This window comes from Oryctolagus cuniculus, chromosome 12 (genome assembly GCF_964237555.1).
Source record: "Oryctolagus cuniculus chromosome 12, mOryCun1.1, whole genome shotgun sequence".
In the NCBI taxonomy this organism is placed as follows: Eukaryota; Metazoa; Chordata; class Mammalia; order Lagomorpha; family Leporidae; genus Oryctolagus; species Oryctolagus cuniculus.
This window is the reverse complement of record NC_091443.1, coordinates 76,935,795-76,956,436: the sequence shown is the minus strand read 5'-3', so window position 1 is coordinate 76,956,436 and position 20,642 is coordinate 76,935,795. Positions and strand designations below refer to the sequence as shown.

Sequence of the window (20,642 nt, the reverse complement as noted above, 5' to 3'; positions counted from 1 at the left end):
AGACACAAATAGACAAATGGGATTACATCAAGCTAAGAAGCCTATACATGGCAAAGAAAACACTGAACAAAGTAAACAGGCACCTGACAGAATAGGATAAATTATTTGCAAATTATACATCTAATAAAGGACTAATATCCAGAAGATATAAGGAGGTCAAGAAATTCAACAACAAAACAAGGCATCCTGTTAAGAAATGGGCTAAGGATATGAACAGGCATTTTTTAAAAGGATGAAATACAAGTGGGCAGCAGACACATGAAAAGATGCTCAGGATCATGGCCATCAAGGAAATGTAAATAAAAAAAATCACAATGATGTTTCACTTCCCCCCTATTAGAACCACTATCATCCAAAAATCAAAAAATAACATATGCTGTCAAGGATGTGGGGGGGGAACATACCCTAAAGCATTATTGGTGGGAACGTAAACTCATACAACTACTATGGAAGACAGTATGGAGATTCCTCAGAAATCTGAAAACAGATCAACATGTGATCCAACCATGTCACTCCTGGGAATTTACCCATGGGAATGATATCAGTATGAAAGAGTTATCTGTACCCCTGGTATTTACAGCAGCGCAACTCACAATAGCTAAGATATGGAATCAACCCAGATATCCATTAACTGATGACGATATAGAAATTGCAGTATATATACATGATGGAATACTGCTTGGTCATAAAAAAACAGTGAAATCCTGCCTTTTGCAACAAAAAGGATACAACTGAGAGACGATTATGCTTAGTGAAATAAGCCAGTCCAAAAAGTAACAAATATAATGTTTTCCCTCATTTGTGGTAACTAATATAGAGGGTACAAAAAATGTAATGAGCGAAATTGGTATTTTGTGATTTGATTATTGTTTATAGCCATTGTCTATACTCTTGAGGAACAGTGATTTTTCTCACTAGTTGTTGAATTTTTTCTTTACGTGTGGGTGAAGCTTGTGATTATAAAGAAGTTGAAAATATGCATTGTAAAAATTCAAAGAAAAATAAGAAGGGAGGTTGGGAGTTGGGGGGAGGTCAGGGTAGGAAGTATTATTATGTTCTTAAAACTAAATTTATGGGGCTGGCGCTGTGGCTTAGAGGGTAAAGCCGCTGTCTGTAGTGCCAGCATCAACACATATCAAAGAAAATACATAGGTAGCACATAAGTACAAGAAGAGATGCTGAAGATATGGGTCATGAGAGAAATGCAAACTAAAACCATATAGGATACTATCATACACTAGCTAGAATGGCTAAAATTCAGAGACTAGCCTTATCAAGTATTGGGAGGATGGATTTGAATTGCAACTAACATTCATTCTTGGTAGAAATAGAAAATGGTATAACTAGTTAGGAAAAGTACCTAGAATATAAAATTATTAATATTAAACATTAAATATATTAAATAATTATAATATTCATGTTATAATTTATATAATTATAATATTATTGTAACATAATATTATAATTTGTAGTATTTAATATTAAGTATTAAATATATTAAGTATTATATGTTAATAGTTTGAATATACCATCTAGCAATACCACTCATAGATATTATGAAAGAGAAATAAAAATACAGGTTCATACAAATATTTATAAAGAAATATTTCTAACAGCTTTGTTTTTAACAACCAAAAACTGGAAACAACCAAAATATCCATCAAGGAGTGAAAGCATGAACTGACTGACATATCTACACAGTGGCATGCTACCAAGCCATTAAAAAAAAAAAATCAGCTCTTGTTATACCCTACAATGTAGACTGATTTTCTACATAATATTGTTGAATGAAGGGAATTGCCTGAAAGAAATTTTCTAGAAATTCTAGAAAATGTAAAGCGAAAAGCAATCCATAGCCTCAGGGAGCAGGTGAGGGATTGCCTTGGCACAAGGCAGTCAGGAGAGCTGACTTGCAAAAGGGCAGGAAGAACATTTTGGGGGTGCCCAGGTATTGATGCTGGTGCCTCTACCCCTCCCCTTTGTTGTCCTTATTCTGCTTTATTCATTTCCTCAGTCTCATAAGGAATTTAAATTTGCAACTACCAATCAATTTCCTACTTTCTTTTAAAAAAGAAAAGAATCTTTAGTGTCTCCCATAAGTCTGTAAGCAAAATCTATCCAAATTCCCTATATCATTCTATAGCAACATCCATTTGTTCTCAAGTGATTTTCCAAACTTATTTCTTACTGCTTTCCTACATCAGCCAATATACAGGAGAAAATCTGCTTCTTTCAAGCTACTGCCTGCAGGCTCAAATAAGCTGATTGCCCTGGGTTTGTTACTTAGCATGCCACTGAGATTCATTGTTAAGCCATTTGCAAACAAAGCAGAAAGCAAAACGCACTGCCTGTAAGTTCACTTACAAGTGAGTTAAGCTGCTGCTTGGGATACCATATTATTGAGCCTTGTTCAAGTCCTGGCTCTTACACTTCCAATTCAGTTTCTTGATAATGTGCTTGGGAGACAGCAAATGATGGCCCAGGTATTTGGATTCCTATCACCTGTGGAGGGGATCTGGTTAATGTTTCCAGCTCCTGGGTTTGGCCTGGCTCACTCTGGGCTATCTGTGGGTATTTGTATAGTAAATCAGCACAGGAAGATCCCCAAATCTCCTCCTCTCTCTGTCACTCTGCCTCCCAAATAAATTTTTTTAAAGATTTGTTTGTTTATTTGAAAGGCAGAGTTACAGAGAGGCAGAGAAAGAGAGGTCTTCCATTTGCTGGTTCACTCCCCAATTGGCCACAACGGCTGCAGCTGCGCTGATCCAAAGCCAAGAGCCAGGAGCTTCTGAGTCTCCCATGCGGATGCAGGAGCCCAAGTGCTTGGGCCACCTTCTACTGCTTCTCCTAGGCCACAGCAGAGAGCCGGATCGGAAACAGAGCAACCAGGACTTGAATTGTTGCCCACATGGGATGCCAGCACTGTAGGCAGTGGCTTTACCCACTACACCACCATGCCGGCCCCCCAAATAAATCTTTAAAAAAAAAAAACACTTGGATATTTTCATTTCTATGAAATGGTAATAGAAAGTTCTGTTTTTGTTTCTCTAAAGAAGAGTGAGAGAAAAGGACCCTTGAGAGAAAAATCTTTTTTTTTTTTTTTTTTTTTTGCTGTTAGGCACAAGATTTCAGAGGTTTAAACAGTAATGTTCTCACAGAGAATAAGAGTTCATTAAAGCCATCATCAACAACCGAAGCAACAGAATTAGGGCAGGTTAGGTTCTCTTCCAAGGGCAGGGTCAGGTCCTCCTCGAAGCCCTTCTGTGGTCATTGAGAGCCATCTTCGGGTGGCAAGATGCCGCTGAAGGAACCCTGGAGACTCCTGGCTATGCTGCGTCATCTCACGTTAGAGATCATTTTGTGAACCTTTACTTTTTTTCTCCTGAAAACTGACCATAACTGTGTCATTTTTATTTTTGTATGAAGTATTCTTTTTTATACATTTTCTTCAAAAGACATAGGAAAAAAATGACAACTATTATGAGAGTCCTAAGTGCAAACATCCATTTCACTCTTTTTATAATGTTGTCCTGAAACCATTAAAATTTGAGGTAATTACCACTTGTATACTTTGTATGTCTGTCACATTTATACTCAAGATATTTTAATATTTGTAATAGTAACGTATTATATACTCACAAATAAAACTTCTCATCCCATACTGGATTCAGGTTTCCAAAAATGGTTTTAGTTCTTCTTTTGTTCTTCCCTACTTGAACTGTAACATATGGGTCACTGGACCCAGTTTTGTCTTTTGCCTGCAAGCCTTGTGCAGAAACCACTGAAATAAACCAAAGGAACATTTCAATATAAAGATTTTTTTCCAGAAACAAAAAATTATAATTTAAGGAATACATTTGCTATCATTTTGCCCAATGGGCTTGCAGATGCATTTCCATTGCTTCAAGTCTTGGGATCTTAAGGAACTATTGAATTAAAGAAGTGCACCAACCAAGAAACTCTTCCTTTTGTTCTTTATGGCTGAATAGCTGTGGGGAGCAACTGAGACTAGACTAAGTTACTGGAATTAAGACTTACTCTATGCATCTGCTCTCCCACAATATGGCGCTGGGGAGGAGTAAACTTCTACGCAGCTGCCTCTCGCCAGTTTGACTGATGAGCTGCAGGAGCTGATCCTGCTCCTGATTGGAGGAGAGCAGTGTGCTTGGCGTGTGGGCAGCAGAGTTGGGATTGGTGGAAGAGGACTATAAAGGAGGAGAGAGACAACATGCACCAGGGAACATCTGAAGGAACACCTGAGCAGCCCCCGAGAGAGCCGGCCGGCACCGGCGGTGTGCCGCTCCCCTGCGGAAGCGGGGAAAGTGGCAGGGGGTACTGCTCCTCCACGGAGGTGGAGGGGTCGGCAGCCAACCCGGGAAGGACCAGCAGCAAACCCGGGAAGGGCTGAGCAGACCAAAGAACAGTGTAGGGTTTAGTGTCGTTCCTCCACGAAGAGGGGGAGCGACAAATAGCAATTTTTTGTGTGTATATATTCAATATTTGCCTTATCCATGATTCTACTGATGGACAATTGGGTTGAATCTCTCTCTCGGCTACTGTGAATACTGTTTTAATAATCATGGAAGCACAGATGTCTTTTCAACATACTCTATTCATTTCTTTGGGATTTATATTCAGTAGTGAGACTGCTAGATATCTTAATTCTATTTTTAATTTTTGAGTGACTTTCATTTGTTTTCTTTAAGAGCTGTACTAACATACATTCCCTCCAATAATGTGCAAGGGTTCCATTATTCCATATCCCCAACAACATATTATCTCCTGTCTTTTGGATAACAGCCAATATAACAGGTATGAGGTGATATCTTATTCTGTTTTTGATGCACATTTCCCTAGTAATTATTAATGCTGGACATATTTTCATATACCTGTTGGCAGTTGTATGACTTCTCTGAGAAATGTTTACTCAAACCTTTGGCCCATTTTTAAGCAAAAATAAGAGAAAATGAAACCTGCTACTTTGAATAGCATGTAAGGACATGATGATAAAAAAAAAAATAGACCAGACACAGAAAGACAAATACTGCATCATCTTGCTCATATGTGGAATTTAAAATAGATGATCCCATAAAAGTAGAAAATAAAATGGTGTTTTCCAGAAGCTGGGTTAGAAGGAAGAGGAACTGAAAAGTTGGTCAAAGGATACATAACTACAGTTAAGAGAGACAATTTCAAGAGATTATTGTATAGTAAGGTGACTACAGTTAATGTCAATGTGTCATAGTCTAGAAAAACAAAGAGAATATGATCTCACCACAAAATGATAATTACGTGAGAGAATGCATTTGCTAACTAGCTAGATTTATCTATTCCATAATAAACATACTTTAAGTTAGCATATAACACATACATGATACAAACATACAATGTTATCTGAAAGTTTTAAATTCTCCTTTAGGTAACACTGGCTTCTATCTCTAATCAACTGTAGCCATTTGCATGCATATATGTATTAATTATATGTGCATATACACATTACTGTATACATTGAATAGAGAGATGAGAATTATATACAATATGGGAACAAATAGCCAAAACAATTCAAGGGTCTATGATTTCCATTTTAGTTATTTATGAGTTTGTTTTCAGTTATGAGCAACTCAACCTAGTAAAAGGAGGACCTTTATTTTACCTTGTAAATCCAGTATGAATAATTTAAGAGGTTTGGTAAATGTTGACACAATACATAGGTACTTTGCTGTTTGTATTACAATCAACTTCAGAAGTACAAATGACAAGATATCATTCAGCCCAAACTGCCTTTACTGGAAGACCAAATGAATGAGGAATACTGAATCAGGAGTAAGTAACATGCTTTCTCATTAAAAAAAGAAAGACAACTGAAGAGATTATTGGCTGTCTTTAATTTATCAATTGCAGATGGCAGCAAGTCAAATCTTTGTAAACTGCAGGGACCTGATGAATGTGTTGAGAAACAGGTAGTGTTTTCCTATGAAATAACTCTTGTAAAGACTAAGACAGATGGAAATTATTACAATTACCTAGCACATATTTTATAAATTTGAAGAAGCATCCAGACCTCTTGTCAATATTGATAAGATTGCTTACCTATCATTATTATTAGCAGTGTTTTTCCAAGATACATAAACATATCAATGTGGAATACAATTTTTGAAGAAGACAAGTTTTTACCTGTAATAGTGATTTTTGCTGACCACTTAGATGTCCCGTCCAGAACACTTTGTTTGGCTGCCTTTGTGTACTGTACAAAATCATCTTTCGAAATCTGAAACATTTCCTGAATTACTTCAAATACTTCTGGCCTGTTCTTCTCCCTGATCTTCATTCTTTCTTTCATGGCTGTAATAATGGTCTGAGTCTTGTCTTCAGCACCATGCTTGGAACTCTTTTCTGCTGCTCCTGTAATGGAAAATTCAAGTGATGAGGACATACATGCAGCTACTTTACGAAGGTATGAGGGAAAAGAGAAGGAGCGATATGAGAATGAAACAATATTTTTACCCTGAGAATTCAGGGTGGCCTTTTTTGGAAACAAATTACTTGGCTGCAATGTCAAACAACTTGCCCTCATTTTGTTATTGCAAGTAAATTGACCTTTGTGATGTCCAGTTTCCCCACTGTATTATTGGAAGAAATCCACGCTGTGCAATATTTTGGCTTGAATTTTCAAAACAAAATTCAAAAAGAATGCATATAATGAAATATTTATAAAGGTATATATTTATCCATTTGAAAGGCATAGTTACAGAGAGAGAGGGAGAGAGAGAGAGACAGAGATCTTCCATCCACTGGTTCACTCTCCAAATGGCTGCAACCACCAGAGATGGGCTAGATGAACACCAGGAAGCAGGAGCTTCATCCAGATCTCCCAACATGGACAACAGGGGCTCAAGCACTTGCACCAACCTCTGGTTGCTTTCCTAGGTGCATTAACAGGGAGCTAGATTGGAAGTAGAGCAGCCAGGACACAAACCAGCATCCATATGGGATGTCACTATTGCAGGTGCTGGCTCCACCTGCTACACAACAATTTATGGCCTACAATGAGATTCTTAAACAGTAAAACTTGCCTAGGCTGGATTAAATAGTTGGAGCTACCCACTAGTCACAGTTTTCTTCAGCTAATAGAGTATTCATTACATATAGAAGACAGTCTTGGCTGGAAGACATTACCCACAAAATTCAAAAGACTCCAAAAGTTTGGTGTTTGATTGCCTTTCTAAGGATGCTCTGTGCATGAATATTGTCATAAAATGATCCTTTTCAAATCCCAGCTTCTAAACACCTATTGTTATTGTGGCTACTAGTATATCTAAAGACTCTGGGTAGAAGTGCTAAAGTCTTGTAGAATTAAATATGTTTTGGATAATTTTTCTAAATTCATGAAACAGCCTAGTTAACTGCCCATACAATAGAAGTCAATTCAAGCAATAGCTTCCAAAGTCAAACGCAGAATGTATAATGATTTTCCATCCAAAGGAATCACAATTCTGCTCTTAATGACTGCCTCTTTAGTCCTTCAAAAAATAATTAAGAAATCTTGATGAATATCTTTGAATTTTTTCATCAGTGCCCTTGGTGTGGGAGTAGAGTATCAATTCTAATATGCGCAGACAGTAGACAGACTCATAGACTAAAATTAACAATCCAGGAAGAGCATTTTAGTAGGGACTTAAGTTTTTATTTTTTAAGCTGTTATTTCTATAAAAGATTTACAGCTTTAAGTTTTTTTTTTGCTTTTACAGTTTTAAACATCTTTTATTTCTTTTTTATTTAAGAAACAGAGGATGAGAAAAAGAGAATGCATGCTCCCACCTACTGTTTCACTCCCCAAACACCCCCAATAACCAGAGACCAAGCCAGGAGCTGAGAACTCAAATCAGTTCTCACACATAGGTGGTAGGAAACCAATCACTTCAGCCATCATTGCTAACTCCTAGAGTTCAAATTATAACGGAGCTGGAAGCAATAGCTGGAGCTGGGAGTCAAACCAAAGCACTCCAATTTGGGAGGTGGGTACCCTAACTGGTGTCTTAACTACTAAGCCAAATGCTTGTCCTACTTACATACTTTTATCTGAAGACAATAAAAGTGAGTCAACTTCGATTGATTTTCATATGTATTAGAGATAATTAATTTTTGTCACTGATCTACTATTTTCAATTTCCTGTAGTTATTAAATCTGCATATCTTTCCTTGTTTTTCAAATCACACTGTTTCTTAATAGTTGCGATTTGTCAAGAATTCTCATGCATTTGAGGGTATTATTTTCCTTCAGCCTTGTTTTATAATCAGAGGTCACTTTAAACTTGCATGTATGAGTCTGCCTACAAAGTAGAAGGTGCAGTAGTTTCCCTGAAGTGCAGTAATATGCCAACAGGAAACAGATATCAACAGCAAAGAAGGTCAAGGAGATGGGGTACAGTGAAATATTTTGTAAAATATAACATGCTATCCAAACAAAATACATCACTGCTACTCTTAAAAACACTTAATTGACAGATCAGAAACACAATAATGGACATTAAAACAGAAAGGGAATTCAACATCAGACATAAGCCAACTAACTCTGTACAAGTCAAATAGGTTCTCTACTAAATAGTTTATGGGACAACTACAAAACTTTTAATCTTTTACAATTTTTATTTATCACCCAAAATATCTATATGTCATCAACTTTACATGGCAAATTTATCATTTTAGTATATTTCCAAAGCATTATCTATATATGTATAACAACTCTAGTGTTCTCAGTTGATCTCAGTTCCTCTTTTTTCTTATTTTTCTCGACAGCTGTCCCAAAACGTTTGTACTTTAAGTTATCTACCACACTCTTATTACCCACCATGCTAAGCATATAAGCAAATCTCCTCCTTAAAAGAAAATAGAAGTCTCTTAATCTTAAAGGTCACATATTCTTTCCTCTCCTACAGAAAATAAAAAAAAAAAAAAAAAGTAACTTAAACCTGATTTGTAGCATTAGCAGACTTCTGTGATGTGAATATCCTTAACATGGCTGATTTAAGCAACTGTCTCATAAAAATCTTGATTATTTTAACAATCACCAGTAAATTCCTACCTGCATTTTCATCTACCTCTCATGCTAGTCTGTAAGGCTAACCCCTATTAAATATGTATTCGTTAAAAGAATATTTATGTGTTTGAAAGGCAGAAACAGAGATATATAAAGATAAATAAAGATATAGATGATGTAGATATTGATACAGATATAGATGTATAAACAGAAAGAGAGAGAGAGAGATCGCACCTGCTGCTGTTCATTCCTCACATACCAGGGGCCAATCTTGGGCCAAGATCAAATCCAGGAGCTAGGAATATACTCTGTGTCTACCACATGGGAGGAAGAACCCCTCCTGACTCCCAGGGTCTGCACTGGCATAAAGCTGGAGTCAGGAGTTGTAGCCAGGAGTCAAACTAAGGTACTCAGAAGTAAGATTCAGCATCTTATCCACTAGGCTAGACACCCTTTCCCTAATGTGCACTCTAAGTATCTAGTGCACTGTTGGAAAATAGGATATTCTCAGTACATAAAGAAAATAAAACATTTCCTGGGGAAATCCAAGAAAAAATTATTACCGTGATTGAGTATTTAATTTGGTTCTGGGTTTAAATTAACACATAATGAACTTTTTGTAAGATCTGACCAGAAGGCCATGATCCTGAATGAAATGAGAATAAATCCAATGTAAACATGTTTAAATATAATGTGGGATATATCTTGTGAAGAGACAAACTACAATTGGCCCTTGGCTTCAGATCTGGAGCTCTCGTAACACAAAGGCTAGGTGCCCACTGTTAGGAAGCAGAATTGGGTTGACCTGAATATCACATGCATTTCATAATCAGCATAAGATGAGGACATAACTCCAACTATAAGTGAGAGAAATACATTGAGACAATTTCTTTTATAGAGGACAAAAGTGCATAGTAGCCAATGGTGCTTTGGGTATAGAGGCAGACTTTCTTGATTGTGAATCCTGATCCACTACCCAATAACTGGTATGATTGGAATGTCTGTGGCCCACTCAAATCAGTACATTGAAAATTAATCCCCAACATGATTATGTTACATGGTGGAGCCTTTGGGAGCTGGTTAGGGCACTGGGGGAAAACCATCAAGAATGGGACAGTGCTGTTTAAAAACAGCCAAAGTTCACTCTCTTGTCTGTCCCACCACATGAGGACCCAGCATGAAGTATGGTTCCTTAAAAGGGGAGAGCTGCCCACTTCTGCTATCAGAAATGGAGTGGAGATGATGCTGTGTTAGCTCTGTGCTCCCCCAATTACCCTTCTTTTCAATGCCTTTATATCTTTTTCAAAAAATGTATAAAACACAAATTTTAACATTTTAATTTTTATTTGTGGTTTTTTTTTTTTTCATAAATAGCCAATGACATGTGACAACTTGGCCTACACAACTATCAGCAGTGTTATTTGAGCCTGATCTGACACTCACAGCTTAGGCATGCTGTCCTTCTCGTGGATGAAGCGTATTCCAGAACAACAATGCTCACTGTGTGGCAAGGTTGAAGGCAGGCACACAAAGTCACTTCATTACTTTGTCTGAGCCCAGAGAGAAACATGATCACTGGGTACACTACTAAGTACCAATACCTTCTGTTGACTAACGCCAGCGACCAGTGTTTCTGTGCCAAGGACAGTACTAGCCTCACTCTAATCTGCCTTTCTATTCCAGAGAAGATTTTTGAAGGTCTTAGATGATGGACTTGTCTTCACTTCCAGACAACACTGCATGCAGAGTAAATCTCTCTGTTCCAACGTCATCTTTCTGAGATGTCATCCAGTTCACCCGGGTGTGTGCTCTCCCTCATAGTAACCGGTAAAAACACTACAAACGCGTTCCTAGTGGTTTTCAGCTGGAGGCAAGGACAAGTATTTATTCACTCTTTTCACATATGAAGAAAATGATGACCAGGGAGACTGCAAAAAATTCATGCAGCAACAGGACTGGAAGCCAGATCTTTCTAAAGTTGTACAGACTATGAAACACACACACACACACACACTGACATCCCATGAGCATGTTACATAGAATACTTCTATGGCAATGTGGAAGGCGTACACATGCTCTTAGTTCCTCTTTAACAGCCAATCCTTATTCTTGAAAATGCCCCATCATTATTAGTCTACTCCTTTAGGTTAAGGAACCAACTATTGTATTAAGGTAATTGTTGATTCCATTTTACCCAATTTAATGTATCAGATCACTTCTATCTTGCTGTTGTTGAAGTCAATGGAGTAACATGTTGAGACAGGGGATGGTGGTATTTAAGGTATATTAGTGGATTGGCTTCATAAATAGCAGGTCTTGAGGGGTCATCATGGTGGGGAACTCTGAGAAGCCAATGTGTAGGCAGCATAGAATGTCTACAAGAAAGGGGAACCAGAAGAGAAAGTGCAGAATAACTAAAAATTAAAATTCAAAAACTTTCCATGTATTTCATAGAACCAATGTTACATATTTATTTATGTTGGGAAAAATATGACGCTGGGAGTTCAGAGAACTATGCTGTAAATCTGCTTGTGATATTCATTTGATTCTTTTTACAAGATACTAAATTGTCTAAAGCCAATAAAATCAGTAAATCTGGATTCACAGCCAGCTCATTTAGCAGTTCCTCTAATAGTGTACGCACATATGGAAAAATTACCTTTAAACCATCACAGGCTATTTCTCATTGTATTTCTCATGATTTCATCCACTGTTTAATTAACATGGATCACTCAGGGCCTGTACGTAAACGAATGATAATTCGCATGGAAATAAGGACTGTGGTGTCTCCTGTGTAGCACTGGATACACAGAATCCTACTTCAAAGCTTGTTGAGCCCTCACCACATAGTCATACCCTGTGTAAGTGCTGTGGAGAGCACCAACTGTCCAAGGTGCCCTGGATAGGTGTTCACATCTGTTCATGTAAGCCATGGTTCAGGAAACAGGGTTAATTCTAGGAAGTACATTGGTTACATTTTCTAGCTCTGAAAGACCAGAATAAAGTTCCCAGCCACAGGAGGGGCTCAATATTTACAAATATCTGCTGTCTTCAAAGAGCATGGCTGCATTCGGATCTGGCTGAAAAGCCCATGAGAGTATTTCAGGCATGGAAAGCCAAGACACTCTGGCAAAAAGATCTCTGTGAGTGAGATCCCAGTGGAAAGAACAGGTCTTCAAAGAAGGAGGTACCTTTCTCTGAAGGGAGGAGAGAACCTCCACTTTGACTATGACCTTGTCTAAACAAGATAAGAGTCGGAGAACTCAGAGGGCTTCCATAGCCTTGGAAACTCATGACTGGAGCATAGGGAGATTACTGATGCCATAGACAGGAGTGTCAATTGGTAAAGTCAACAACAGGAGTCACTGTGCACTTACTCCTCATGTAGGATCTCTGTCCTTAATGTGCTGTACATTGAGATTTAATGCTATAATGAGTACTCAAACAGTATATTTCATTTTGTGTTTCTATGGGGGTGCAAACGGTTGAAATCTTTACTTAATGTATACTAAACTGATCTTCTGTAAAAAAAAAAAAAAGAAATTAGCAATTCCCAACTTGATTCTCACTGGGATTAAACATGACAATAGGTCTGATCTGATTTCATCATCATTTAAAAAAATCATCTATTATTTTTCACTTTATGTTTCTGTGTGGGAGCAAACTGTTGAAATCTTTACTTAATGTATGCTAAGCTGATCTGTATATTAAGATAATCGAAAATGAATCTTGATGTGAATGGAAGGGGAGAGGGAGTGGGAAAGGGGAGGGTTGCGGGTGGGAGGGACGGTATGGGGGGGAAGCCATTGTAATCCATAAGTCGTACTTTGGAAATTTATATTCATTAAATAAAAGTTAAAAAAAAAAAGAGCATGGCTGCTAAATGTGGCAATAACTTCACAACAAAACAGAGGGAATCAAGATCTCATTTTCAAGCAAGAGTATGGAGTCTGATTTTCTTAACATGAATTTCTAATTGTTTACATTAGGAAACAGAAGCCTAACATAAAGTCACTGGGAAATGCACAGAACTAAAGAACAGGTCTTGCAAGATGCTGATTCACTGAACTTTTGGTGAAAGAGTTTTTATCCTAATGTGTAGGTACTTAAAATTTCCAGTTAGGAATTAAAATTGGGCAGAATGCTTATTCAGTGGGACTCTAGAATTCCTTCTTCAGAGACATATAAAGAAGTATAATCCAGATGCATTAGGTACCCTGATTATTTTTTTTTCCAATTTCTGGGGCTGTTGCCCTTTTTATTTTGAAACTACTTTTATTTATTTGAAAGAGGGGAGGAAGGGAAGATAGAAAAACCAGTTGGCTGGCTTATTCCCCACATGCCCACAACAACTAGGGCTGGGCCAGACAAAAGCCAGGTGCCAGGAACTCAGTACTGGTCTCCTATGTGTGTGGCAGGGAACCAGTTACTTAGCAGGCCTCACAGGTGCATACTAGCAGGAAGCTGGAGTCAAAAGCTGAGCAGGGTCTCTCAAACTCAGAGACTCCAACATCGAAGGCAGGTGTCCCAGGCAGTGTCTCAAGCCCTGTGCCAAACATCCACTCCTTTTTTTTTCTATATTGAAACAATAATCAAGGAAAATACTTAATAAATGATCTCTCTTTTTTATCTGTCTCATTCTGCATATAGCCTCATCCTAGCCAACATGCTTTTTCTTTCTTTTTTAATGATTTACCTAGTTTAAAACTGCCAACATAGTGCTCAGGAAAGTTCTATACTGGTTAATATTAACATGACTTAGGTTATAATTCACTCCTCCATTTTCTATAATTCAATTATTCCACTGCCAGGTGCTTTTAGCAAAAAAGAATTAAATGTCTTTTTAAATGACAGGACACAAATGAACTAATTAAAGAAAGGGCAGGTGGACTCTGGCCGCTGTCGCTGGCTTGGAACGGAAAGGGCAGTAAATCAGTTCTCCGTTCTCACAGATTGTTCTCTGTGGTTCCTTTTGTCCTCTCTGTCCTACCTACCACCTTATGGCAGTCAGTCTTGAGTCAGGACAGCAGGAGCTTCCAGGAACCATCAGATCAGATCAGCTAGGAGGACCAGAGATGAGGCTGTATGTAGAACTCACATTGGACAGTTCCAGGCCCCTCGAACCTGCAAGGAAGCATTGATGTTGGGAACGGCATGTTACAATCCCTTCAGTTTCACTTGACTGAATGTGTGCAAGACACAGACCTTACACTATATGTGAATGAAACAGCAAACTCAAATCAGTTGAAGTAATTGTGTATACGCTCTCTTTTGCATGGATATGTCCTCTCGGGGGTGTGTGTGTGTGTGTGTGTGTATACGTGTGGATCACCAGCAGTGATTTCAGAAAAAAATCAGTAAAATAATGAGCATTCTAGAAGATGAGATAATTATTTTTAATACCTGAAAAACTATCACATACACATATGGAAGTCAGCTTATTAAATATTTTCTCAGGAGATAAGATATGCCTTAATGCGTAGAGATTATGAGGAGGTAGTTTTCAGTTTACATTTTAATTTAGGTGCTAGAGTCTTCTAATAATGAGTTAAACCGCCTTACCACAATGTTGAATTTTCCCTAGAGGTATTCAAACAGCTTGAACAACGATTTTAAAAAGAAAACCACCGGAAACTTCTTACATCTACAGCATGCTTAATTAGCTACCCCTTCCAATGCAGATTTCTCTGGACTTTTCAACTCTCTGCTTTTCTTCAGTGTTGTCATACATGGGGCTATCTCAAGCATGGCATTATCATTACCTATTTCTTGCTTAAAATAACAAAAGAGAAAAAATTCTTAAGGAAGCCTTTGCTGATTCTTTGGGGATAATTGCAAATTTTATCCCTAGCTATACAAAGCTATGAAGTTGAAAATATATACTTGCCAAAATCTACTGAACAGTGTGAAAGTGTTGATTTTAGGGAAAAAGAGAGGACGGATTTTTATTTATTTATTTATTTATTTATTTATTTATTTATTTATTTTACAGGCAGAGTGGACAGTGAGAGAGAGAGAGAGAGAGAGAGAGAGAGAGAAAGCTCTTCCTTTTGCCATTGGTTCACCCTCCAATGGCCGCCGCCGCCGCCGCAGCCAGCGCGCTGTGGCCAGCGCACTGCGCCTATCCGAAGGCAGGAGCCAGGTGCTTTTCCTGGTCTCCCATGGGGTGCAGGGCCCAAGTACTTGGGCCATCCTCCACTGCACTCCCTGGCCACAGCAGAGAGCTGGCCTGGAAGAGGGGCAACCGGGACAGAATCCGGCGCCCCGACAGGGACTAGAACCTGGGGTGCCGGCGCCGCTAGGTGGAGGATTAGCCTATTGAGCCGCGGCGCCGGCCAAGGGGAGGGATTTTTAAAGAAAATACCCCTGCCCACCTTCACTGTTCTTTACTATTTTTTATTCTTCCAATTTAGTGAATATTCTCAGTGATCAGTTTTGATGGCACAATTGATTTAATAAAGATCAAAAGCACATACTGATTTTAAGAAAAAGAGCTAGATTCTGAAGGTGTTTCTAAATTTGATGAATGATGCTCTCTCTCCTTTCTGAAAGACTAAAAGAGGAAGAAGTTCATCTTGTTTCGGGAAAAGGGCTGTTAGTAAAATGGTGCCATCTTCCTAAACCCAGCCTGGCTCACTAGAAGTCAGGTGACCCAATAGCCGGATCACAAGTGTCAGCTCCACCCCCGCCCTAACAGGATTGGCCGCTCCCACTCCTTTACCTCTGCAAACCTATATAAGACCTGTTCTCCCAGTACAGGCTGTGCACACGGAGGCAGCCTGTTGGGCTTCCCTCACAATAAACCTTTTCCCTTACTCAGGTGTTTGGTGTGTTTTGTGGTGGCCTTTCCTTTCAATGGGGGTGGAGAAATTATTGTTACCTTGGTTCTTTGTCTCACATGGAAGAAGAATTTCCAAGCGGTCAGCAAAGAGATTTAAAAGTATTTATTAGAATCAAGGACCTCCAGACAGAGTGGCATGACGGGGGGCTTCCAAGAAAGGAAAACCCAAAGGGGACTGGTGGTAGCAGGCTTTAAGTACAATTTCGAAGGAAAAAAAAATAAAAAACTGAGGATTAGATTGGCATTCAGTTACCAGGCAGGGACAGAAAAACATCAAAAGACATCATTCAAAATTCTGCACCCTGTCTGGCCTGCTAAGGGTGGGGTAGATAACTTGTTTTCACAATAAGCTGTGAGCTCTGGAGGAGCTTCCTTGCCATTCTCATGGTAAATGTGGAGATTCCAAAGGAATGAGGGCAGCCTGTGTTCTTGCTAAAGATAATGTTTTTTGGGGAAGGAAGCAAGTATTTTACACCCCAAATTCCACTGGGATCTCCTGACCATATAGTAACCCATCTGACTCCTCACACTCTCCTGACAATGATCTCCATTCTTTCTTTTTCCTTAAAGCATTCAAGTCCTCTGCTCCTAGAAGGCAACATTCTATTTATTTTCTCAAACACTAATCCATTAATATGCATACTTCTTAAGATATGTTGCAATTCGCCTTTTAAATAAGTGAACTGAATTTTAATAAGATTATGAGATTTTGCAAGTGAGTTGGATGAGTAATGTCAAGTCAGTCTGCTATAAATTTTTTTATAAGAAATGCTACCACCTCTTTTCAAAATAAAGAAGGCAATAATTATCATTAGCACAGCCTCGATCTGAAATGACTGTGTAGGGAGAATACTAATTCCATAGAGGAAACTGGAATATATGTGATTTTGACAACACTAAACAGCTGTGACAGCACTCCTGAGTGAATCTTCATTTTATCATTTTCTTCTGTCTTCAATTTTGGGCAAGACATAAACTTTATATTGCCTGCATCACTTAAACATTAAATGGGACAGCATGTAGGTATGGATAAAAGCAGTAGGTACAATGAACAACCATGTTTAAGTAAATTAATTTGGCATTTTTTTTTTAGTGAGGTCCATGGACACCACCCAAAAAAATACACCAGTTAATAGTCAATTATATATGTAATTTAGAGTGTGATATGTTGGCATTCCTCAAGATTCCTAAGAAAACTTGCCATAGGAGTTGAATTGGCATGAATTCATTCAGAAGTATGAAAGGAAGAAGCCTGGCCAGACTAAGCACATTTCAAGTATCATTTCATTTATCCTCCCCAGTAGTTCTCCAAGATAAATGTTATCAAATCAGAACCAGGGATCCTCAAAAATTTTTTTTTTTAGAAATTCACCCAATGTCACATATCCAGCAAGTTACGTTCATATCTCACATTCTAATTCAAGACCTTTTGCTTCCAATGCCTGCACAGAGGCTAAGACACTGTCAGATAGATAGTAAACTGAAAGTAATCATTGGAAAACTTAAGAGAGGGAATAAGAGAGGAAGGAGGAAGAGGGGGAGCGTGGGCGGGAGGAAGGGTAGTATGGGACGTATCACTATGCTCCTAAATCTGTATATACGAAAGACACAAAACTTGTTTACCTTAAAACATCAAAAAAAAAAAATTAAAAAGAAGCCAAAAAGAATAGGCTTGGCAAACAATTCCAGTTACTGTAACTGCAGTTCTCCCTGTCTGGAGAACATGATTTTTTTTTTAAAAAAAAAGGCTGTTTTGGGCCGGCGCCGCGGCTCACTAGGCTAATCCTCTGCCTAGCGGCGCCGGCACACCGGGTTCTAGTCCCGGTCGGGGCGCCGGATTCTGTCCTGGTTGCCCCTCTTCCTGGCCAGCTCTCTGCTGTGGCCAGGGAGTGCAGTGGAGGATGGCCCAGGTGCTTGGGCCCTGCACCCCATGGGAGACCAGGAAAAGCACCTGGCTCCTGGCTCCTGCCATCGGATCAGCGCGTTGCGCCGGCCGCAGCGCGCCGGCCGCGGCGGCCATTGGAGGGTGAACCAACGGCAAAGGAAGACCTTTCTCTCTGTCTCTCTCTCTCTCTCACTGTCCACTCTGCCTGTCAAAACATAAAAAAAAAAAAAAGGCTGTTTTACTAAAAAAATAAGATTGGGCTCTGGGAAGAGGGCTAGTCCCTTCAAGCCTTCAGTGGCCAGGTGGAGACTTAGTCCTTTTCAGTGATGTAGACAAGGACTCCCATGCCTGACACTATATCCTGGTCCACAGTGTTCAGAATGACTTGGGAGAAGGTTTCAAACAGGCTGGGGAACACTATTTTACACATCTCCTCTTACCATATCAGACTATAATGAGGCATAAGCAAGATGTAAGTCAGAAGTTATACTGAAATTTTATTCTTGGTCAGAGTGGTAGGAAGGGAGAGGATGGAATGGGTGGGAATTGTTGAAAACCCCAAGAGCTGGACATCTAATCTGCAAACATATAGGATAAGACAGGCACTGTGCACCACTCCTGCAACCAAATCGAGTACTCACTCTGCAAACAGTCGGCGTTGAGGAGGTCCTGGCACTTTTCATGGCACTTCACTCCACATTCCAAACACTTCATGCCTTGCCGGGCAATGCCCCACAGGAGCCCTTCACACTCATAACAATAGGTGGGCGTTGTAGCTGTCCAGACCTCAAAATTGTGTGGGGTGGTGGAAGACATGGGGTAGATCAATGCCTGCAAAGTCTTCTTGAAGACATGCATTTTCTGTGGAGAGAAGTTACCAATGCAAGCCAAATCAGTGGAATTGGAGAACTCATCATAAAGCAAACCATTTTATCACTTTTCCCTAAAAATGCTGTTTTGTGAAAGCCCCTTTTATCAATGTAAGTGATAACAGGAAAAACAACTCTGCCCACTTATGGTTCACTCAGTATTCTAGGGACCAATTTCATCATTTGAACAAAAAGAAATCCCTGATTTCCCAGATCAGACTGGGCCAACATGATGGGCTGGCTTCTTTTACAGCTACACACAGTTGGAATACAGTAATTTTTCTGTCCTGGCTCTAACACAAACTCCACAAGAGCAAGGATGGTGAACAGTGTACTTGCTGCTACATCAGTCCCAGAGGTTAACTTAGGACCTGACTTCAGAAAGATGTTCAGGAAACATTAATTCAAAAAATAGATCTATACTAGTATTCTTAGTTGGCTTTCGGTAAAAATGTGAAGTATGGAAACTTCTCAATGCTGATCCTAACTGTCTAGAAACACCACCACCACTCTTCTCTTCTATCCTGCCCAGGCCTTTCTTCTCTGCTTCTGTGGGCCTCACTGGCATTGACTGCTCCCTAGCCCCAGTGCCTGCTGGAAAATCCTTTCATCACCAGTAACATACAAAGGATCCCAGCAGCTAACTCACAAGCAGATAAAGGTTACAAGTGGCACTCCCCTATGGTGATTTATATTTTAAAGGTGGGTAACTGTCTAACGGCAAGCCATTGGTGGATTGGAATATCCACTAAACCTGTTGCCAGAAGATCTGAGTTTTGTTGTGTAGGCTTGGTTGTTCACTTAATACTTAAAATGGGCTCTTAGGCAGGGACTACCTTCTATCTTTCTCTCCTTAGTGCCTAAACAGAGGTTATCATTGTCCTTGGCACATGGCAGGGATAGAATGTTTTTTGAAAAATGAATAATGATCTGCCATTTATGAGTCCTTTAATGTACAGAGAAGCAAAGTCTCTAAGACCTCTTGCTCTGCTCTAGTATCACAGGGTATTAGTTTGGAGACAAAATTATATAATGGTAACAAAAGTCTTTGATAGGTTTCAAAACACTAAATACATTCTAAGTATTAGTACTACAGTTTTTTCTATATAACAAAAATATAGGGTAATGGAAATGAGAACTGAGATACACCCTTCTCTATGCTTCTCATATCCCACTATGCAAGTGACCTCCTGAGAGAAATACCAACACCTCCAAGGCTATTATATTTCCAGATAATTTCACATGACTGCCAGTGCATAATGGATGTTATTTACACAAATCCTCCAAGAAGCTTGATGGTAAGAGATGCTAGAATGGAAGTATTTCTATTATACACTAATCATCCTTAAATCTCATTTCAGAATATCTTCCCACAGTGTTGAAATGACCAACTTTCCATTATTTTGCAATTGCACAATCTGGTAATAGCATATTGCCCTTTAACGGTACATATTCCTCACTATGCATTTTCCCAGCATATGCCTGGGAACAGTGTTTGGAGGTTTCCTGCCAGGGAGTGAAGCTTTGCTGAAGAATTTTCTGTCTTTGGATGCCCAGCTCCATGCCTTCTGCTAGATGAGGGTTTGGACAACCCAAAGTTCATTGTTGTTTGCTTCCTTTGTTTTATTTCTATCATTTTCGTTGGTATATAAGGATTTTATGTACTTACAGAGCATTATGTGACATTGTGTAATGATCGTATCAGGGTAAATATATCTGTCATCTCAAACATTTACTCTTTGTGTAGTTTCTCAATATTTCCCCTTTCCAGATGAGTGAACTTAAGATCAACAATTTTATTCTGTTTACTCATTTTAATTGGAGGCCAGAAGTCTTGATACTTCCCATCTTCCCCAAAGCTCTATGCTTCAAATGTGTCCACAGAGCAGTGGTTATGGTCAAATATGGCAAACAGCCAACTGGGAGATCCCAGTATGTTCCTAAATTTGTATTGATGAAATGCATGAAGTTTGTATACCTTAAATAAAAGGTTAAAAGGTAAAAAAAGAA

General features: G+C 39.0%; 1 protein-coding gene across 1 annotated transcript in view; it reads right to left on the bottom strand.

The window, feature by feature from the left end:
* The window catches only part of UNC13C (unc-13 homolog C), a 656,715-nt gene that overhangs the window by 399,310 nt on the left and 236,763 nt on the right, over positions 1-20,642 (bottom strand). The window contains exons 7-9 of the mRNA XM_017348010.3: positions 18,405-18,624; positions 6,175-6,402; positions 3,640-3,781 (exon numbers count right to left, since the gene is read on the bottom strand). Coding sequence (XP_017203499.2) covers positions 3,640-3,781; positions 6,175-6,402; positions 18,405-18,624 — 590 coding nt within the window. The remainder of the gene's footprint in view (positions 1-3,639; positions 3,782-6,174; positions 6,403-18,404; positions 18,625-20,642) is intronic.